Source organism: Lonchura striata, chromosome 17, assembly GCF_050655825.1.
Source record: "Lonchura striata isolate lonStrDom1 chromosome 17, ASM5065582v1, whole genome shotgun sequence".
Classification (NCBI taxonomy): Eukaryota; Metazoa; Chordata; class Aves; order Passeriformes; family Estrildidae; genus Lonchura; species Lonchura striata.
Genome location: NC_140719.1, coordinates 2,775,760 through 2,799,005, shown reverse-complemented (window position 1 = coordinate 2,799,005; position 23,246 = coordinate 2,775,760). Strand labels below are relative to the sequence as shown.

At 47.0% G+C, this 23,246-nt stretch overlaps 1 protein-coding gene across 23 annotated transcripts in view; it reads right to left on the bottom strand.

Moving 5' to 3' along the window:
- EHMT1 (euchromatic histone lysine methyltransferase 1) overlaps positions 1-23,246 on the bottom strand; it is a 121,259-nt gene that overhangs the window by 83,190 nt on the left and 14,823 nt on the right. For 2 of the 23 annotated variants that reach the window (XM_021542271.4, XM_085593785.1), the window contains exon 1: positions 18,000-22,164. The exons of 20 other annotated variants lie outside the window; for them this stretch is intronic. Coding sequence is in view for 1 of the 3 variants with exons in the window: in XM_085593764.1 (XP_085449890.1) it covers positions 17,425-17,517 (93 nt within the window). In the remaining 2 variants the exon portion in view is untranslated. One more of the 23 variants, XM_085593764.1, reaches the window with a different exon arrangement.

The following is a 23,246-nucleotide window of genomic DNA, read 5'->3' as shown; positions in this document are numbered from 1 at the left end:
AATAATAAGTATTTTTTCAGTACATTGACTCTCAGCACCACCAACTCAAGGTTCCAATCTTGCTGCTGTCAAGGAATCCTGGAAACAAATCTCCCAGACTACCAAAAATGTGCACCCTTTCTCAAGTACTGTAATTGCTAAATTTTATTCCAACCAATGCCACAGTCTGAAGGAGTTTTGGAGACAGTTGAATGAATTCTGGGGGAAGACCAAGAAAAGCCATCCAGCTCTTCCTGATGAAAAGCAGAGCAAATACTGAAAAAACTTCTAAATATCACCAGGTAAAAAAGAACTTGATAGATACATGGTGATTTGCTCTGAGATACTGTAACAATAATTAGGACTTTATAAAGCAATTTATAATAAAAGATGGGAAGAGTAGGCAATATTAATGTATCCACTTTTGCAGATAGGAAAATCAAGGTTTGGAGAATTAACTGCCAAAAATTTCTGGAGCAGGCCTTCACAAATGTATGGAGCAGAGGAACAGGGTACAGGAGAACTCGAGGTGAAGTCATACTCAGCTGCTGATTTACTGAGTCACCTCAACTGAACAAGCTGGGCCAGCAAGGAATGTGTTTGGACAGCCCATATGAGCTGAGTCAAATTTAAATTCCACTGAAGTCTGAGCAACTCAAGCTCCCTTCAATAAAATCTTCCATTATTCAAAAGCAACCAGAAAACCCCAAACCACATAATGTACGTAACAAATGCATCAGTATTTTCTCCCTCTGTCTGATATTCCCTTAACCAACATGTTTTTGGAGGGGAAATATTTATGCAGAACAGCGACCTAGCAATCACTAAGGAGCTCTTTATGCCCATTGCCAAGTTTGAAAGTGGGTGGATGCCATGTGGGTGAATCTGTGACATCAGGACACAGGCCAGACTCATAAAAGGAGTCAGACACGTTGGAATCAACCAACAGGAGAAATAAATTCTGGGAAGTTCCTTAGAAATGTTTTATCAGATAACTGGGCTGCAAGTCAAAGCCCCTGGGGCAAGGGCATGAGCTCCATTATGGGGTTTTAATGCAGATGCATGAAACACCTGGCAAAGGCTTGGGTGAAAAAATGGGATCAAACAAAAGGAAATGTGGAAATAGAGGGAGATGACACCACTTCCTATCAAATTTAACTATTGCAGGTGTGGCAGGGACAATGAGCTGATGGATGCTGAGAGCCCCAGGTGTCTCTGGAGACCTCTGAACTCAGGTTTGAATTTGGGGTGACATTCATGGGATTTATTTTAATATCCAAGGTATTAAATCATCCTATTTGCTTGTGCTCCCAGAGCCCCAACAGTACAGCCTTGCTGTATTCTGGAGAACAGAGACAAGGACAGTCTGTGGAGCTCAAGGCTAAGACTGACGAGCTCATTGTGATGTTTCCCCACAGGAAAGCTCTGCAGAATAAAAAAATAAATTTTAAATCAAGAGTCACACAATGATGTTGGGTGGCCAGTTCAGGTAAAGTTTTTCAAATCTATTTTTAGAATCACAGAATATCTTGAGTTGAAGGGACCCACCAGGATCATCAATCCCACTCCTGGCCTTGTCCAGACCCCCAAAATCCCACCCTGTCCATCCCTGGCAGCGCTGGCCAAAGGCTCCTGGAGCTCTGGCAGCCTCGGGGCCGTGCCCATTCCCTGGGCAGCCTGGGCAGTGCCAGCACCTCTGGGGGAAGAACCTTTCCTGCTCTCCAGCCTGAGCTGCCCTGGCCCAGCTCCACACTATTCTTCTAGAAGAACATCTCCTCCCCATGTACAGACATTACAGCAAGAGGCAAATGGTCAGTACACTTTAAAATTAGGCAGTGGTTTCACAACAAAAATTGAAACACTATTTCAAAAATAACTTCCCTCCAATTCTCCCCCCTTCCTACCCCCCTCTATAAAACCCATTCATTTGCCTCACAAGGAGGCACAGAGCTTCACTCTGTTAACATTTTAAACTGAAGGACTCAAAATACAGTGAAACACTAGGAAGAAAAAAACCAAACAAACCACAAAATGCTGCAATAACAAGCAGCCCTCAGAGCTGTGAACCAGAGGCTGGGAAAGATGAACTTTGCAGAACGTCTGCCCAGCAGCCCCTCTCCTCCTCTGCCCACTCTTGGCCACAGGAACGAGAATCTGTTTGGGAAGCAAAGCAAGGGAAGGTAGGATTCTACCAAGGAGAAGTTCTGCACACCGAGAAAAAAACCATTTGCACTATTTTTGTTATACAAGAAACAGAAAAGGGCTGTACAGGGCCCAGACTCTCCCTCCCAATGCTGATCTGCTGAATTCAAATGTGCATCAGAATTATGATGGACCTTTGGAAGTTTCTCCTCCACTCTCATACAGCCTCACCCCAGAGGTAAAACAAGCAAAAGTTATTGGTTCTGGTTCAGTGATAATACATAAAATAAAATGAAATAAAATAAAATAAAATAAAATAAGCAAGAAGGATAAAAAATACATCCTGAGTATTTCTCTTCTGCAACAGGAAGCCAAATGCCAGCCTTGATCACTCCTGAGCTCCAGTTAAACAAACTGAAGGACTGCTGGAGTCAGCTTCCCTTCCTCCAGCAGTTTTGTAGGACATTAACTTGGTAGCTGTAAGCTCTGGAGTTTCACATCGAACTTTTCAGCAGCTGGATCATGACCTCAAAGCCAGGCCCAGAGCAGTGCACCAAGGCAGCTTCAATAATGGCTCTGCTGCACTTGGGCAATGGAGCTGCAGCAGTGGTTTTATGTAAAAGCCAAGAAAACCCAGCCAGGGAGGCAGAACACGGCCCTCCAAAAAAGAACTCCAGGATCCCCTGCCCGTGAGCAGCTGAGGATACAGAGGCAGGCCTCAGGAGCAGAGGGGGATCTTCATGGGGTCACCACAGCACATTCCCTACACCCACAGCCTGCAGGATGAGCCTTCTCCAGACTGAGAGTGGAGCCCAGAGCTGCTGCATCACCCAGCAAACATCACTCAGCTTTCAGTACCTCCCTGCTGTGTCCAGATCTCAGCACAGATCCCATGGCAGCACTGGGAGAGCACTGGGAGCCACAGGCATGGACAGGGCTTGCTCAGGACACCCCAGAACAATCCCACTCATGGGAAAGCTTTGGAATAGAAGTGCCCTCATTTAGGCTGAGTGATAGAGTGTGTGACAGCAAAAACCCCTGAGGAAGTCAAATCCTTCGTGCTCTTTTCCCTCCATGTGCACCCTGCCCTGTTCTCCCACCCACAAGGCAGTGGCAGCCCCAAGGGGACAGAGGGACCTTCCAGCCAGCCTAGGACAGCTGTCCTGTCCCCTCCCTCCTGGGTCAGGTCTCTCAGCAGGCACCTGAGATAAACACAAATGTTTCTAAGCCTTGAGCACAATATTCCCATCCTAGCAGAGGAATTGCTCCGTGGCAATTTTCCCTCCTTTAGGGAAGGAGCAAGAAAAGCCCCATTCACATCATGGTAACAACATCAGCCGGGTGGATATAAAGGGAATATCAGGTACTGCCATCACCACTGCACTATCTCTGATATTCCCCTTTCCTGACATGTGGAAAACCTGCAAGGCTGGATATGTACAGGTCAATATTCTGTCACCTGCCTGGAGCACCAATATTTTTTTTCCTAAGTCCTTTTTAGAAGGAACAGAGTTAAGGATCAACTCTAAAGCAGCCCAAAGTGCCTGTCATTTCAAACTGCATCTCTCCACACAGAAAAAAAGCATTGCAGAAGGTCCTGTAAAGCCCTGCATATCCCTCTATGAATCTAAACATGGCCCATTCCCAAGGGGAATGAATGGATATCATAAATCAAAGTTTGGAGGCTGCATGCACTGCAATGCACAAGCAAAAAACCCACAAGTACACACAAATCTTCCTGCAACAGCATCAGCTGTACACACCAGCCTAAATAACTGCCAGGTGTTTATACAGCAGGATTAACTCTGCAGGGAGGGAAGGAACCCACTCCAGTGATTCGTTTGTTTTTCCCAGGTCCTTACACCTCATTTCCATCCCAGCAAAGTTGCCTTGCACTCAGCAGTTGACTTCACCTTCAGTCTGTCTGCTTGGGAAGAAGGAAGGTTGTTGCCATCATTTTGTTTTAAAGAGCTACTTCCCCATGGATCCAGCTGTGCTGATTTGCACAGCTGCATTGCAACAAGATCCTTCCACAATTAGGGTCAACTCAGCCTGTATCTCATTGAAAAATTAATCAAATTTTTTTTCATGTATTTTTCTAGAGGTGAAAGCCAAATTCTGTGGGAAGAACCAAATTCCACCAAGCTCGGGCCTTCCAGACTTACCATGACACAAAATCTACCCACGCACAATCCATTTCTTTATTGCCACATAACTGATAATTAAATGGAGGCTCTGTCTTCACTGCAAAAGCCACATCTGTGCTGAAAGGCCAACCTGAAGATGGGTTACATGCAGGTTGAAATTACATTACCTTGATTTGCTAGGAAGGATCAAGTTGGAAATTAACTTTAATTGGCTCTCAAGGTCAAAAGATTCTTCGTTTTGTCTGCACTGGGCTGCAGTGCTGGAATAGCCACCTGCACAGAACACTTTTGGCACTGGGGACAGTGCAAGACTGTGACAAAACCATAAAACAAGTGTGGGACACCAACTTACAGGCAGTTGTGCTCCATTTCCTCTCCCTTCAACCACTCTCAGGGTTTGTGGGGGACCTTCAAACCCAGGTTTCTCAGCCTGGTAAAGCCCTGTCCTCTCTGAGATGCTCCCCGTGGAGAAAGGAAGGGTTAGACCTTCCCACCCACTCACATTCAGGGCTCAGGGAACTTCCTTGGGTCACTTTTTAGTCCTTGGCCTGGAGGACAATTAAAGGAAATCTCCTGCAGCCGCTGCAGACACAACCAGCAGCATTTGCCTCCCAGCCCTTTGCCATCCACACCTGTTTCCCACCTCCATCCCCAAGTTTTTGGGTAAGTTTTTCCTATTTCTAGTTGTTCACCTGCACAGCTGCCCAGTTCCTCAGAGTTCAAAGTTTCCTCTCGTGTTTCAAAACTCTTTCCCATATTTTTAACTCCTGTATTTTCTCACACTTCTGTTAATAATTTATTCTCTCCATCTCACTTCTTTCTCTCTAATTCTTTCTTACTCTCCTGATGGGGCAGGTTTAAAAACGAGGACCCTGCTGCTGCTTACCTTGAGGTACAGGCAGCAACAAGGCTTAAATACCTTAATTTCAGACTTAAGATTTTTCTACAAGCTTGGCCTAACTTGTCCTGCCCAACTAATGATGCTTCTCTATTAAGCACATACTGCATCCTGTCAGGAAATGCAGTTTTGAAGGAGTTGCCCCTATCCCACATGGAGAATTAACTGTTAAGCAAGTATTAGTGTAGCAAAACCAGGAACCCAACCTAAAGACAAGGATAAAGATCCCATTGCAGCAAATAATAAAAATAAAGCTGGTGGGTAAAATGGGGTGACACTGACACCTCCCCTTGCTCCCCACAGCCCAATGAGTGCCCCAGCTGCCCCCCTTTAAAAAACCCAGGCTTTCCTGCTTCATCAAACCTCCCAAAGTTCATAGAATCATAAAGTCAGAAAAGCCCTCTAAGATCATCAAGTCCCAACATTCCCCCAGCCCTGTCAAAGCCACCACTAACCCACATCCCCAAGTTTTTGGGGGCACATGGTTTTGAACACTCCTAGGGCAGCCTGTTGCAGTGCTTGGCAACACTGAAGCATTTCCATGAGGAAATTCCTGCTGATGTCCCCCCTGAAGCCGTTCCCTCTCCTCCTGTCCCTGTTCCTGGAGCAGAGCCCGACCCCCCGGCTGTCCCCTCCTGTCAGGAGCTGTGCAGAGCCACAAGGTCCCCCTGAGCCTCCTTTTCTCCAGTCTGAGCCCCTTCCCAGCTCCCTCAGCCCCTCCTGGGGCTCCAGCCCCTCAGTGTTGGGGGGATCCTCCAAAGGTGCATTCCAGAGCCCAGACTGGGATTGCTGCTGATTCCCTCCCCACTCTGGAGCTCTGCCTGCTCTCCCCAGTACTCCCATTTACTTTTGCAGAAGACATTTTCAGCAATGACCCCATTCCACTGTGCCTCCTACTTTCACTTGCTTTCTTCCATCATGAATCATTAACCATTCCCATTTAACATCAGATAGTTATATCTATATATATATGGTGTGACTTTGATATATATATATATATATATATATATATATATATATATATAAAACTTTGCATATGCTTGAAATTAAAAGAATAAAGAAAATTGCACTGAACTTTGGGGTTTAAAAAAAAAAAAACAAAGCTGCAAAACTATCCCACAGAAAATTATAAACTTTATACTAAAAAGGGAAAGTCAAACCTGGTTGAATTTTGAGCCTACCAACCTCCTACCCTTTTGATGTCTGACAACAAAGAGGTGTGAATGCTATCAAATCACACACAGGTACAGGCAGAACCATCCTGCTCTGGGCTCATTTGGATGTAGCACAAGCTGCCATGCAATTCAAAAAGCCCCAAAAGCAAAGACTTTAGAAAACCGGCCCATATACCCCACTCCCCTCATTTTGAACTTTAAATGAGGGTTACAAAGCACCGGTGTAGAATTGCTTTGGCAATGTGTCAGATATCAAATCAAACAGCCCCTCCTGCCCCATTAGAAACCCTCCCACAGGGATATTTTCTAGATCCCATGTATTATGAACGTGTCCCAGGGCACAGGCAGAGTTTCATGGCTCTCTGTGCCACCCACTCCCACATTCCCAACTGCAAATTCCCTCCTTGGCAAGGCTGCATTAAAGCAGGAAGCAGGACCTGCCTTACCATGGGGCAATTAACCACCTGGGGGGAAATAAATAGGAAATAAATCCTCAGCAAGCCAAAGTGTCCTTGCAATCCATGGCTTTCCCTCCTGCCACAGACTTATAAAGCACAGAGGCTCCATCCTGCCAGAGCCACCAGCACAGGGATAAACTAACCAGGAGCCAGGCAAATTCAGAGGTGTTTTTCCCAGGAAATCTTCAGGAAACCCCAACAGAACAAAGCATCAGTAGGAAAAATCTCTCAGGGCAAGTCTGGGGTTGTTGGAATCTGAGGTATTGATGATCCTGAGATTGTAGAAAGTCTCTGTCTGTCAGCCCCCTGCCAAAGCAGAAGCCATAATTGGTCTGTGCTGGTTTCCAGGTTGTTTATTCTGTTTATCTCTCACATGTTCTGCTGCCCTGCCCAGCTCTGTCCTGCAGGGCAGCGTGTGGGGCTCTGCCCTCAGTGGGATGTGACAAACATTAAATACCAGAAACTCCCTGGGCTGGATTTACAAGAACGTGCCAATATCTGTCACCTACGTTGGACAGTGTGTCCCCAGCCTGAACCAACAGAAAAATGCCAACACCACAGTGAGACATGGAGGGCATGGAGAAGGAGAAAAAGGACAAGGCACACCCAATTTCCTCCATCTTGTCCCCTTTGAACCCCTAATTTAGAATCCTAAAATTTTACTTTTGCACCCGTGCCACACTTAATTATTACTTATATCAAACACTCAAGAGCTGGTAATTCATCCTGTAAGATTGAAAACTCTTTTCCATGGGCAGAGATCACAGCCAGTGTCTCTGGGGGCTCTGTCCAGGGGGTTCCTGACCCCTGCCAGGGTCCCAGACCTGCCAGGGCAGCCAGAGGGAAGCCCTGGATTCCCACCTGGGGTGACAAATCCCTGTGGCCAGGCTGGGTTTTTACATTCCCAACAAGGATTTTGGAGGCCTACAGAGGTGTATCCATAAGCTCCACAGTGTGGAAGGGGGTGAGGAGGATGCTCAAAGGGAGCAGCATCCTCCTGGCACAACACAAATCCATCCCCACCCCATGGTGGGATGGAGGAGCCAGGATGCTCAAAGGGGCAAGGAAGCAGCTTGAGAAGAGCAGGGACGATTTTTAAGCACTCTTGATCATTCCTTGGAATAAAATATTTTTAAAAATTGCTCATCGAGTGATTAAAATGTGCAAACATTTTGCTTGGTGTTCTGACTGCCACATTTAATATTTCAAACAACATCCAGGCCAATATTGTTGCTTAATTTAACATAACTGGATCCTGAATGCATTTCTAACAGATTAAACCACAGAAATATCCACATGTTTTAATGAGGATTTGGCACTACTCGGAGCCAAACACATTTTAGCAATATTTTTGGACTACAAATTCTTTCATAAGAAAAGAAAGCCCACTGGTAATGGAACTGCATTCCCTACATTTCAAACCTCTTTGGATTTATGTAAATTGAAAAACTGAAATATTTAGTGCCATTATAATTCAAGCAACATCTGGACAATTTTCTTTGCCTCGTAAAAGATTTCAGTCAGCTTTGCAGAGGCTCAGGCCATGTTGCTCAGCAGAATGGCTCCTTTTGCATTTGCATGCTTCACTTCCATTCTGCAGTTTCTATGCCAACAAGCATTTGTAACTCTTTAAAAAGCACATTTGGAACTGGGGGGAGATGGAAGATTGGAAATGTGATAAAGATTTGTTTGTTTTGGGGGGTTTTGTTGATGGTGTTTCCCTAAACCTAAATCATCTTTTTTTTTTTTTTTCCCCTCTTTTTGAGCCGTGGAAACCTCAAAAAAGCTCAATAACCATCATTGCAGCCATGGCAACTCTTCCACCTGCTTCAAAATGCAGCAGTGACTTGGTAAGAGGAGTTTGTTCCATCAATTTGATGTATAAAATGTATATATAAATATATATTAAATGTATATATAAATATGTATTATCTCTTTCTAAAGAAAAGCTCAAGAGCAAACACCACAAATTTAGGGTCCATCTCCTACTGCAGCATCCAGGCCCTGTGTGTTTCCAAATCTCAAGGAAAAGGAAACAGAGAGAGGTAGCTATGACTGAACTGTCACTCAAAATCCAGCAGTTTGATTTTTAACCAGATTTTTGGAAGTAACTCCTCCCCTTCCTCCCCACCCCCAGTCCCAGACCTACCAGATGGCTCAAATTTTATATTTAAAGCTCATCCTCAGCCCTGTGACATTACAGGTGCAAGGAGATAAAGGAAACCACAACTATGAAGAGACACAATACAGCATTCCAAGCAAACAACAGTGAAGATCTTACAAAACTTGGAGAAAAAAACTGTATCTTTTAATACAGATGCAGCCTATATTGTGAATTCCTCTTCTCCTGGAGTTCCCCACAGGGTCAGAATGGAGCTGCCACCCTGGGATACCAAAAAGGTGCCCCAAAAAAAAAACAGTCAGAGCAGGCCATGGACAGTGGGAAGAAGATATTCCCACCCAAAGGCAGGATTGGAGGGGGTTTCCTGAGGGAGCTGCATGAGCAAGGAGCACCCTCAGCTCCTCAGCATTTTTATTATTGAGTAACAGGATGAGAGGGAATCGCCTCAGACTGAAAAGAGCAGGGATGGATGGGATATTGAGAATTAGGAATTGTTCCCTGGCAGGGTGGGCAGGCCCTGGCACAGGTGCCCAGAGCAGCTGTGGCTGCCCCTGGATCCCTGGCAGTGCCCAAGGCCAGGCTGGACAGGGCTGGGAGCAGCCTGGGAAAGTGGGAGGTGTCCCTGCCATGGCAGGGGTGGCACTGGATGGGCTTTAATGCCCCTTCCAACCCAAACTAGTCAGGGATTCTGTGATGTTCCTTGTCCATGAGTTGCAGAGGATGGAAAGCAGAACCCACAGTGATCCCGCCAGTGCTGAACATTCATTTAGAGGCTCCTGGTTAATGATGGGGATCTATCAGCCCCTTCAATCCACCTCCTGCACAGATGTGACACTGCCCTGATGTGCTGGGAGGGGACAGGATGATGGAAATGCTGTGCAATAATCAATCTTAACCACAGGACCAGGAGAAAATCACAGAATCATTAAGGCTGAGAAACACCTCCAAGTTCATCAAGCCCAACCACCCCAAGTTCACACTAAACCGTGTCCCCAAGTGCCACATCCACACGGTTTTTAAACACTTACAGGGATGGTGACTCCACCACTGCCCTGAGCAGCCCCTTCCAATGCCCAAATATGATCAGCTTCTTTTCCTTCAGCTAGACAGGACACACAGAAAGGCAGCCTGGGTGCCCTTGGCCAAAACAAAGTGTTTAACATTAACCAGCTCCTCCCCTCCCTGCACAGCCACAGACAGTGCAGCACATCAGACCTCATTCAGCACCAGTCCAGGTTTTATTTTTGCAAGAAGGGATGAGGATGAGATCCAGAAAAGGCAAAAACCCACTCAGGGAGGAGCAGGAGACAAAAGGACAAGATTATCAGTACCGTGGTGGGACTAGAAAATAGTTAATAATTTTCAAAAGCTGCTTTGTCTCCCGGGAGCAGTAACAGCCCCCAGGTCCCAAACACAGCTCCTGCTGCACAGAGCCATCCAAGAGCAGGAGCAAAGGTTGCATCTGTGAGGCTCCTGCCATTTGAAAGAGACCTACAGGCCTGGCACATGGCATGGCTGCAGCACAAGGAAGGCTCTTGCAAGAACAAAGCCATGTGCGTTCACTTTTCCAATCCTGGCCTTGCTGTAGGAAGGGCAGCTCCTCCTCTGGCTCAGCTCTGGCCTCTGGTGTTTCCTGCCATGATTTCACAACCTTTGCCATTTCAAAAGCCCTTCTGGCAGCCACAGCAAGGAGCATGGAGCTGTTTTCCAGGAGTGCGTGACTGATCCCTCCAGGCTCCTCTCCCCACGTCATGCGCAGGGAGCTGCGCTGCCCACGGAGCGGGGCCCTGACTGCTGTCAATTGGAGCATTTTCACCTCCCGCGATGAACTGTATGGGTGGGTACTAGCTGGAAATACAGCTCCATCTGGGATTGAAGAGACTGAGCCTAAAATACTGAAATAAACAGCAGCTTTTGACAGACAGGAGCTGGCCACACGGGTGTTCTCTGTCTGGGATAACGTCGTCCATGCCGTGCACGAGCAAAAGGCACCAACAACAAGAAAAAGCAATCCCTGTCAGCTACAGAATGAACAAATCTGGGCAGGTTTCTGCTGCAGCCCACTCCTACACCTTCCCAAGACTTCTGAAAAGGGAGAGGAGAGAGATCTCACCTATTAGATGGAGGGAGAGTGATTTGAAATCAATGTTTGGCAAAATCAAAGTCTGTGGGGACTCGTGTTAATGAATTCCCTTGCCAGGTTTATGAAGCTTAAAGGAAAAAAAAAGATTGCTGCATGCAGGGCAGAGCAGGTGAGACCTGGGGAGGTTGTTCACACACCTGGTTTTATATTCCCTAGGGTCCCCCGAAGTAGGAGAGGCTCCCTCCCTGCCCTGTGCTCAGGGACACTCAGGTGATGAGCCACAGTGGTCTCCTGGAGCTGAGTGGTGTTGAGATGTCCCTGCTGTTCTCCTGCTTGGGATGGCAGCTCAAAACTGGCTGGAAATGCAGCAGATGATCTCATGTGCTCCTCAGCTAATGCCAACACCCAGGGGCCATGGGTCCTTCCTGCCCAGCCTTCCCCCAGTGGGTCCCTTATGAGATTAGGCATGACCAAGCACGACAATTCACTATTAGCTGGACTAAGTGCTACAGAGAGATCATGAAAATGAATTAACTCCTGCCCTTCTCTCTTCTGTGATGGATTACACTCTGCTCCTTCCGAGCAATTCCACATAAGGGGAGAGGGAGACCCAGGAGACACAGGAGGAATTCATTCCCATGTGGTTTCTCCTGTGGACACACAACTCTGGAGCTGCCTTGTGCCTGCAGCCACACTGCCAGAGGAGCAACGAGCCAGGGCCACATCCAGGTGTGGTGGTGCCAGCAGCTCCTCCCTGGAGATGAGATGAGAGATGAGCTCCACCTCCACTGTCCCCAGGCCTGGGAGCCCCATCTGGACGTGCTTGTGGGGTCATGAATGACTGGGCAACAGGCCCTGGTCACTGCACAAGGCTCTGGGGTCAGCACATTGGGGTTTCTCCTCACCCACCCTCAGATAAACCCCACTGGAAGCACAGCCATCCTCAGCTTCAGGTTTTTACCTATTTCCCAAAGCTTGCTGGGATAAAACAGGACAGCAAAGAGAAGATCCAGCACTGCCCTGATGCTGAGCTGGAGCTGGAGCTCTGTCAGTGCTCCTACACCACCTTCCCCAGAGCAGCCCTGGATGAAAAATAAATGTGTTGGGTGATAAAACACAGAACTCCCTTCCCCACCCAACGCACCCACCAAGGCACTCATTTAGCTCTGAGATTCATCACTGAATATTGCATCACTTTGGAGCCTTTTAAGGAAACATTCCAGCATTTTCCCACATTAATCAGGTAACTTTTCTTTAAGCCAGACAGAATTAAAAATAACCAAGATCCAGGTAGGTGTCAGTGAAAAGCTCCAGCAGGGAAAATCTTGTCCCACCACACCTGGAAGGAAGGAAGTCCTTGCCCATCTCCAGGCATTGTCCCTGCAGATGCACACAACCAAGCCCAATGACAGCTCTCCCCATTAATGCTGGATAATTTTAGGGTCTCAGCTACAGGCAGTCCATCTCCCCAGCAAAATCCTACCTAAGACTTGCACTATCTACCACAACAGGCTTGACCCCGTTTTCATATGCAGAAGAAAAAAAAAAAAAAAACAAAAAAAACCACCCTCCTAATCCTACAGAACCCAGAGCAAATAACACTCTGGGACTGTGTGATACCACCCTATTAAATACAAACATGTTCCTACAGTAGCTCAGTGATCTTAAGCATTCACCACCTTTTCATTTCAGTTTTAAGCACTTTGCCTGGCAACTGTCTGAAGGGCAAACCATTATGGAAATAGGAAGACAATTAATTTTCCTTTATTCTGGAAGAGAGGATTATTGGAATAAATAAAATAATCAGCTTAAACAAGAGCACAATTCACAACTTCTGAAAAACAGAGGACAGATTTCTTTGATTTTCCTTTCCAGAGAAATTATTTCCTGGGATGGCAGTTGCAAGGGAAGTGCAGAAGTTTTGGAGTTAACCTTGGACTGCTGACTCACAAATCACTGCCTCTATGCCTTCAGCAGGAGGAAGGCTGGCATTTCATTCTTAGAGCCACTTTATATATTTATTTATTATAACAATCAGAACAGCCCTCCAAAAAGATACAGAGGCCACTTCCCAATCTCAATTGGACCAGAGGTAAAACTGAAGCAGCCACTTCTGGACACCAGCCTTTGGCAGCATCACAATTAATGTGGCTAAAGGGGGATCTGACACCCTGTGACATACATGTACACCTACATACATTAATTTAGTTAAAGGTATTTCACTCCCAAGCCCCAGAGGGAGAAGGGAACAAATGGAAGAGGAGAGCCTTCAAGTTCATATTAGCAAGAGATGAAAGTATTTACTGAGAAAAATTTGGGGTATCTTGGTAAGAACTGTAGAGTTCTTTCTGCAGGACTCCTCTAATGAGCAGAATGAGTTATAAAAATAGGATGGAAACTGTGGTTCAAGGTTGCTATAGCCTCAAAAAGAAATAGAGATAATAGATGGAGGCACAGATTCCCAGGAACACTATGGACTGTGGAAGTACTGAAAAATCAAATTGATGATCTGGAAAATAACACAAGATTAAGAATGATCAGGTTAGTGGGGGCTCCTGAAGGAGCAGAAGCAGGAGAAGGCAGACTTTCAGTTTGCAATTGATTATGAGGATGTGGGGGATGGATAACCCCCACAGTCCAGGGGGTGTGGGTGAGCTATGTCCCCACACAGGACAGTTCTCCAGTGCTCCACATCCCTAAGGGAAGGATCTCCTGCATCCAGGAGCCCGTGTGTTTATGGCAGCTCACAAATCTGAGCCTGCTTCCAGGATCCAGCACTGTCTCCTCCAGCAGGAATGGCTCAAACTCTCCCTGTCCTTCCTCAGTAACAAACTTGGGGTGCCCTGGCACAGCCACATCCCAGCAGCTGAAGGAAGAGCTCCTGCACATTCCAGCAGCCTGTGCTCCCCACAGGGAACAGCCATTTCCCATTTCCTCTGTTTCTCCTCCAGCTGCAGAGCACCATGGCAGCAAGTAGGTCATGGACTAGACAGTGCCTGAAGAATCACCTGCAGTCCATTTTCTCTCTCTGTTTTTGCCTTCTTGATTTTTTAGGAGCCACCAAATCACTTCACCATCACCTTCAAACCCCATCCATCCATCCATCCATCCATCCATCCCTACAGCCCTGTCTCCTGCCTTTCTGCTCTCTCCCAGCTGTTTAACTCCACTTCTCTCCTGCAGGTCCTTAAAACAGGATTTTTCTTCCATCTTCCCCTTGCCACAGCCATGTTTTTCCCAGCATGAGGTACCCCTTGCACTGCTTCTCTCACCCTCAGAATCCTGGATGTTCTTTGTGGTGGTCGATGCATTAAACCCCATCCACCACGGGAATGGAGTTAGTCTATAATTTCACATCTGGGTTAAAAATCACAGCTCTTTGCCTGTAACTTCACTCACTAATCCTCAGGGGAAAGGGGGGTAAGGAGTCCCCTTTGCCAGCTGGTGCTTTCAGACTTCCTCAGGTCCTCTCTCCATGCAGGGCTCCATCAACTCCAAGGAGCACAGGATGCCCCAAGACCCTTCCCTGCTTCACTCAGGAGCCTTTGGGCAGGGGACAGCACTGCCAAAGGACACAAAACAAGGATGCAGCAGCAAGGACTGAGCCCAGGGTGCTAAGGAAGCCAAAATTCAGCCATATATTGGATTTCAAAATGGCCAGGAAGGCAGGAGAGCAGGAGGTAAAACTCCTCTGAAGGTGGAGAAATGCTGCACGTGACAGCAAACGCTCCCACACAGTGTCACCACAGAGAGGATTCACCACAGCAAAGAACTACAATAATTGCAATTCCTGCCATAATATCTGCTCTTAAAGGCATTGCCAGTTGAGTCCAGGTTGGCTGAAGCAGTTAGAAGAGAGAGAGAAGCAAAGCCATCAGGCTTTGAAGAGGTTCACCATTAGATTATTAAAGATTGGAACCTGCATGCTGTGTTTATTCAGCAGAGTTACCTTCTCCTCCCTGGGACTGCTAAGGTTGCATGAGAGTTCTTTAGATACACCTGTAGGATTCAGTTCCCTCTTGTTCTTTCTGGTTTGAATACAGTCCTGGTCTGATATGATACCAAAAAAAGTGAGCAAGTCCCAAATTCAGGTTTCAGTTCCTCCACTGAACAAAGCTCTGCTGGTGGAGAAAGAGACAAAACTTGCCACACAGGCAAAATTTTTCATACAAATCTAAAGACAGGAATGTACAAATTCAAGCAATGAATCCTCCTATAAAGTCCAAGTCACCCATCTCAAAGAAAGCATCCAGGAATCCCTGCCCACAGTTCATGGGATGAAGGATCTCCCTCAGCTCAGCCACACCAGAGTTCTCAGGGTTTGCAAGGAGAGAGAGGTGCCCCCTCCATGGGAACCTCCAGCAGGGACCTGCAGAACTCCTCTGGCTCAGCCCAAGAACAAACCCACAAACTGAATCAGATTTGGTTGCAGCTACTTTTTTCCTTCCAGACTTATCAGTTCCAGGACTCCCTGGAAGAGAGGAGAGAAGCAGCTGTGGGATGAGGGTGTCCCAAAGCTACTCTGATCCAGAAGCATCAAGTCCCCAGGCCACCAAAGGCTTGGTAAGGCTGAAGAATGGTGCCCTGTGCTGGGGACTCTCCTCAGCCACTGAAAATGGCTCATTTCCCCCATTTTACCCTAAAACAAGAAGAGGGGGAGGGCTTTATCCTCTGGCTTTGAGCCAAAACCCATGGCACTAAGGAAAGTGTGACCTGTGTCCCTTTGCTGAGCCTTTGCCTCATTATGGGACTGGAAACAGGAGGAAAAGTCAGGGATGAACTTGATTATTCTTCCCAGTGAGGGTGAAATAAAGAATGAGATGATGGATCCAGGCTCCCTAAAGTCACCCTGTGGGAAAAGGGAAGGACAGCAATGACCTGCACTGGGGGACAGCCAGGGCCCAGCACCTCATTCCGACCAAGGACCTTGGGCTCTGTGCTGGTAAAGCAGCCCCTACACACCTCAGCCTGAGGATGCATTTTTGTTATACCCTGATCACAGATTTTTAGTTTCCTTTAACTTTCTTGCTTTCAACTTTGCTTCTCCAAAAACCTATTTCCCAGTTCTTCCACCAAACGTGCTTTTAAATAGAATTTGATCCTTTTTCTCTGAACTAAAACCCCTTGTCATGATGACAGATACACCACTGGTATCAGTTAAAAATGTGAAAGAGAAAACACGCATCCACCACTGAGAAGTAAGCAGCACCACCGAATCCTGACACAACCATGGTCCTCCTCGACACGAGTCTTTGTTCTCACAATCATCTCCAAAACAATATTCTGACAACATCCTTCCCTATATAGATTTATATTGCTATATCTCTATAATTTCTCTCACGCCCATCAAAATGAAGTTATAATTAACCCATCATCAATAGAAATTACAATGATTTTGAAACAGCAAGAAACAATCTATTTGCATTTGGTAGCTATTTATTCCCCCTACGCACACAGCCACCAATGTTCCCTAAAACCATCCACAGAACAGACAGTCTGTGCTAGCCAGAGCTTCTGGAAAGGAGGGGAAAAGGAGGGACTAAGCAAAAAAACCTCAACGTTGGGGTGGCAAAATTTTCTTCAAATCCACAGCATCTCGAGCTCAGCCAAGTCTGTAATAGAATTGCCCTTCTGAACTCATCCAGCAGTGTTAGAATCCACCTGGGTATCACATGGAAGCTGACAGCAACCTCAGGACGAACCTAGTGGGAGCCACTGACATTTGCTAAATTATTGAATTATTATTCCCTTCTTCACACCACTCCAAGGAAACATGAAGCCATTTTCCAGTAAAAGCCGTTGGACATAAATTTCACACCAGGAGTGCTCCCAGAGCCAGGCAACCCCGGGATTTGCAGTTGCACCTGTGGTTATCCCCTCCTCAAGGAGGAAGGGTGTGCCCTGGCTCAGTCCTGGGGGATGCCCAGGGGTGACCTCCAGCCCCTCCAGCTCCCACTCATTCCAGTCAGGTACAGAACAGAACAATGCCCTGCCCCACCCCCGCCCCCACGGCAGGCAAGTTTTGCTGACAGATCACCTCCATTTCCTCACCATCCCCAAGGATTACAGCGACGTTTGTAAGAGGTGAAGACACGAGCCATGGGCAGGGAGCACTGACTCGAGCAGCTCCAGCAGCCTGACAAAAATCAAGCCACCCAGGCATTTCTGCTTGATGTCCTGGGAGCCCCAGGTTGGCCCTCCATGGCTTGTGCTGCGTTCAGAGGAAGCTGATAAAAGCTCCAGGGATGGTAAATCACATCCTCCTTCACCCACGCTTCTGGAGGCGAGTAGAGAAAACACTCTTCGCTATTAGGAACCATCCGAGGTTTCCCTTCCTCTGGGATGCCCCCACAAAGCAGGGATTGGGGAGGAAGGGGCTCAGTTTCACCTTGACACAATCCCTGTGCCTGCAACACTTACCTGGCTGCCAAGGCATCCCTCCTCAACACGCCGGGAGTCATCAGCCTTCAAAGCAAAGCCAAAATAGCTCAAGGATTGTTTTCCTTCCCCCATCTGACACGGGATTGCAGCTCCTCAGGCATGGAGAGGAGGGGGAGCAAAATAATAGTAATAATCAAAAGCAAAAGACTAGTCTTCTGTAGGCAAAGCTAATCCTGTTACACATTTTCTTCCCAACAGATAGATCGAGTCCCACTGGGTTCTGCTCACAACTAAAGAGGACGAGGTGTTTCAGCTCCCTTCTGCCAACACAGCTCAACGAGCAGCAAGGCCTCATCTCCTCTAATCATTTAGCTCAACACGAAGCCACCCTGGTGCTCTACCCCAGCTCTAGAAAGCCAGCCCGAGCCTCAGTATGGCCTTGCACGGAAATAGGATTACTTTGGCCTGGAGGAAAAAAAGAAACCACAACATGAAGGTCACCCATAAAATCATTACACAGCTCCCTCTTCCCCGGCTCATAGAGAAAAAATCTTTCTCAATCCCTCAACCTGAAAGGAGAAACACAAAAAGATATGTACATTAATGCCATATACCTCCGTCAATTTTTTTCCTCGTGTCTTTAGAGCAGTTGTTTACTGCAGCCAACTGCAGAGAAATTACAGTAGCTTAACTCTCCAACTCCCTCTAAAGGATTAATCTTCCAGTGAGCATGCTCACGCGGGAGCTTTTTCAGCACTTGCATCCATTTCATGAGTGAGGGCTGCTGCACACATGAGGAAATGCCATTTCAGGGCTCCAGGCAGAGCCAGCAGCCCCCAAACCAAGGGCTAAAGCCCTTCCCAGGGCTCCACAAAGGATCTCTGCCCAAGCCTCCAGCTCCAAGGAGCTTGGAAGATTTCACGTCCATGGCCCCTTTCAGGAAGGAGGGGGGCGGTGGTTTCCCTGCGACACTCGTTTGAAATGTCTGACCTTGGCTTTTCTCTACAGCCTGGTGGACAGTTCATCCACTGAATCTGGAGTCAAAAATAGCTTCTTCTCGCTGGCACATTTTTCCTTTTGCATCACTTGTTGGCTCATCTTTGCTTTTCAGAAAAAATCAGGAAGATAATTTGGGGTGCAGGGAGGGGGAGGGGAAACATTCAAATAAAAAGGAATAGCTTTAAAAATCTAGTTCTCAACTCTGCATCACAGTAACAGATCCTGAGACACTTAACTCCACAGATTAAGGACCCATGCAAATGAGGATTTGCTGGTAGACAACAAATCCAGTATCTAAACAAGGCTGTTCAAGTAATCTTGTCCATTCTCTCCTAGACCACTGTAGATTAAACTGCTCTATTTGAGATATTTCTCCCTCATCTCAAATGATGACCCTAAATTCAAAGCCCTCCTGGTGAAAATAAAGCTCCAACATTAAGGACAAATACACTGCAGAAATAGATTCTTCCATTTTCATCTTCTCATATTCCAGGGTTCTGCCCTTCCCCTTCCCATTTATCTATTTTATGTCCTGTTGCTTAATTGCTCTTTGTAGCTGAAAGAGATCCAAGCCTCCCCCTCCCCCCAAAGGCTCTTATTTCAAGTTTTAAACCCAGCTTGAGTCTAGGACATGCAGAAACCAGACTGCAACCTCTGAGTCCAGGGAGAATCACAGCCTCTGAGCTCAAGGAGAAAAAACCCAGAGGGGGATGCAGCCCAAGGTGTGAGATCACTTCCTAGATCCAGTGCCAGGCTTCACCCTAGCCATTACAACCACCTAAACATGTATTTATTTTGCAAAAAGTCTTGACTGTCTTTGATGCCATGAAGCCCTACAAGTGAGTCCACAAAAAGGCAGGATGCCAGGAGAGTGTTAAAGAAGGACTACGGCTGCATTTGTCAATGCACGCTCACCATAGCGACCGTCCTCACAAGAAATTATAAAACCTATGGTGACACTGGATATTTTGCTCTGTTGCCACCTAAATAGAATCACCCCCAGAAAGGGAATCTCTGTTACCATGCATTAAAATAGAGGCTTTGTTTTATTTATAAAGCATCCAAACTGGTTGGTTTGGATGTGTCAGAGCACAGGCTGCTCAGCCACCCCTCCCTGCTCCATCCTTCGGGGACTTAATGACTGATGGCTCCGCTTCATCCTCCCCTCGCCTCCCACACATCTCAGGTGCTGCTGAGCCTGCCCCAGCTCCTCCAGGGAAGGTCTGGAGCCAGGTGGGATGTGACCCTGAAAACCCCAGCAAAGAAAACCCCAGACTTTGGAGAAGGCAGATGTAAAAAAGCCTCGACGGAGGAAGATCACGTCCTGCGCTTCCTCCTCCACGGCAGGATTACACCCACATGTGAAGGTGGGATAGCAGCTATGGAGTTATCCTGACCTGTCATTCCTCATTTGGAAACCAGTCATACTCCCTGAGAGTTTAGACTTTGAAGATTGACTACTATTGATTCTTCTGCAAGCAAACAGCCCAAGCTGGCAATCAGTCAATAATAAGCAATTACTCGACAGCCTCTTATCTGCAGATGCCAGCCCAGACAGCTCGATTTGTGGAGGCAGCAGGTCAATAAATCAAAGCTGTTCTCAAATTTTAAAATATCATCATTTAAAAACCCACCCAGCCTTCAAACTGGCTGGAAGAGCAGCCAGGTCAGGGGGTTTCCTGCAGAAGAGTGTGGTGGCTATCACTAATTTACAGCACGGGGAGATAGAAGATGATATGCTGAAATCCACCCCTGACACTCCTCATCTCTCAGGAGTAACATGACTGGCAGCTGGACGAAGATGATGAGAGGGAGAGGAGGAAGCAAACCCCTTCTCCTTCGAACAATGACTTGTAGGGGAAAAGCAGCCTTCCCAAAACACTCCCCAGTCCCTGGGACACACCTTGCTGCTCACTGGGAGCCTCAAACCCCAATAAAAACGTGTTCAACACCTCCAAGACAGCAAATTAATGGCACCTCTCTTACCCCCCTGCTGTGACCTCTCTACCCTGGGTGTACAATTAATCATTTCATCCCAGGAAATGCACTTCCTTGCTTTTTCATGGCCTAAACATGACACAAGCACAGGAGCCATAGGCTCCTCTTGAGCATTTCAGTGTGACCCAGAAGCAACTCTTTAAACCCAGCAGTGCCAAAAGTGCAACAAAGAAAACCACCTGAAAACTCAGGGAGGCATTTTCTGCTCTCAGTGCAGACCCCCTTTAAAGGATCATTTATATGAAAAGAGATAAAAATTGCCCATTTAATTTGCAGAAGACTGGGCATGAAGCTGGAATGCCAGCCCAGTGCAATGGCATTATCTATCTATCTATCATCCATCCATCTATCTATCTATCTATCTCTATCTATCTATCTATCTACTTATCTATCACTGCAAGGGCAAACACAACCTTCTATCTAGGTCTGAAGACTCTAGAAACTTCCCTGTTTGTCCATGGATTCTTGCACAAGTCATGGAAACAGCCCAAAAGTACCAAAAGAACAGCAACACTTCAATAATCCTGTTTGTGCTGCTGGAGGAGGGTGGTGGCCTGCAGGATGCCCTGTCCTCCACATCAGGAGTTCACCAGAGGCACAGGAGGATGTAACCAAGACACCCAAAAGCTGCCCAAGCACTGTAAATCCAAGCCCCTTGGAGCCTGTGAAGCTTTTAGTGCTAGAGAAATGTCCCAGATTTATCAGGTTTGGGGCAGCTCCACCACCACACCACAGTCTAGGCTGGCTGCAAGGGGCCCAAAAAGTGCAAAGTACCCAAGAGAGGAAAAGGAATGACTTGGGAATACCCTACCATTGGTCTCAGGAAGGGAAGTGTTTGTATAATGATGATCAAATCTTGCAGACTATCTGCAGTCCTACCAACTTGAAAAACCAAGATTTTGACCCTAATATCTAAATAAAAAGGGGTGACCCACTGGAAACAAGATCAATCCCATAGCTGGTACTTCACACTCCACTCACCACAAAATTCAGGTATCTGAGGATACATTCTAAATACCCTCAGTCTTCAACACTTTTCTTCAACCCTTCCAGTGGCCTGGGAGGGAAGGTTGAAAGGCAGCAGATAATGGATTATTTCAACTATACTTGGCAGTTGGGACAGATTTCTTGAGGAGCCTACTGAGGTTTTTACTTCCATCTACACACAGTGCACTCAGGTCCTTGCAGCAGTGGCTGGGCCAGCAGGAAGCTGTGGGAAGTTGTGCCCAAAATTTAAAAAAGATTTCTTCTCTTCTTACCCACAGGTGGCTTTTACACTGCCAGCCTTGTCTGCAGCACAGTGGCAAAGCATGGGAGAGCACTCAGGAGGAAAAAAAAAGGTGTTAAATGCATCTTCCTGTATCACTCTCACCATATATAGAGAAGCTACAAAATGCCAGAGCAGCTGACAGGATCCCACAAACCGCACTGCAGAGCACCAGTGGCTCCTGAGTTTTGCAGGAGACCTACCAGAAAGATTTTCACACAATACCTGCAGTTTTCTGATATAAAATCTGGACCCTTTTCCTTCCCCCTCCAGATGTGCAGATGGCCAGCAGGTCAGTGGATCCACACTGTAAGGACAGTCCAGTGGCAGCCCATCTCTGGGGAGGAGCCTGCAAAGCTGCTGGAGCTGCTGGGCATGGAAAACATTATTTATTTGCCCAGAGAGGAGCTGCCTGCCATGGGCCTGGCTCCCACAGCCCCACTTAAACCAGTGCTGACCTATCCCACACCAGGAAAAGAATACAGCAAGTTTACAAACTACAGCTGTGGCAGGAACACAAAACTATTTCTCACCTTTTATGACAAAAGCAATGCCAGTTGCAAGACAATAAGATATCAGAACCTGCCATTCATCCTCCCATCTGAAGGCACAGCCATTCCATACAAAAGCTGGAGATCACCTGTCGTGCTCTGCTTCCTTCTTTCAAATGCAGCATTGTGTTAGCACCAGGATCCTGCTGCTTTGGGGCTGGAAGTGTTGCTAGAGCAACAAAAATGCTGGAAAGTAGAGCAGAGAACAAAAGGACTCCACAGCCCCACCGAGAATGTGATCAAGGAGACAGTAACAATGTAAAATAGGACCAAGAGACCTCCCTTAGAGCAGGGAACTGCCATCTCCCATCCTCTGCTGGGCAGAATGACAATTTAGCAAGTAGATCATCCCAGTAGGAAATTCCAGCAGCTCAGCCCCATGTCTGCTTCTTATCAGGAGCCCCATGACTGACCAGAGCCCTGCTTCTCTCCATGATCCATCCTTTCATGCCCAGCATGAGGCTGCCACTCGCAGCTGACTTTGCAGCAATTAGGGACATTAGGCAGAGAAAATCCCTGCTTGTGTGTCCAGCAGGTTGTCCTTGCAGCAGAAGACGTGGTCAGAATTTCTCTCACTGGACAAATCCAAATTAGCTGACATTCCAGAAGTTCACTGAGACAACCGTGCACCTTGCAGGGCTTAGCAGAGGGGCCCTTGCTGTAAGGAACATGGATGCTTTAGGAAATAACCCTCAAAGCAGACTGATTCAGGGACTCCCTTTGTCCCTTCTGGCATGTTCAGCACGGGGACACTGCACCCAAGATGTGTGGAGATGTCCTGGTTGGAACTGTCACCCCTGGAGCTGGACAGACAGCAAACATCAGGCTGTTTTGTGGTGGCAACCCACTGCCAAAATCCATCCTTGGAGGATTGCAGCATCAAGCTGTCTGCAGCCCAATCCTGATCCTGGAGAACCCTGCAAGAGCTCAGAAGATCCTTCACATACACTTGGATTCCTTTGCACTATACTGGTCACAAGGAGCTGGCTAACTGTGATTTGTAGCTCATCATAAAGAACACAGTTTAAAGACAACCTTTGTTATGC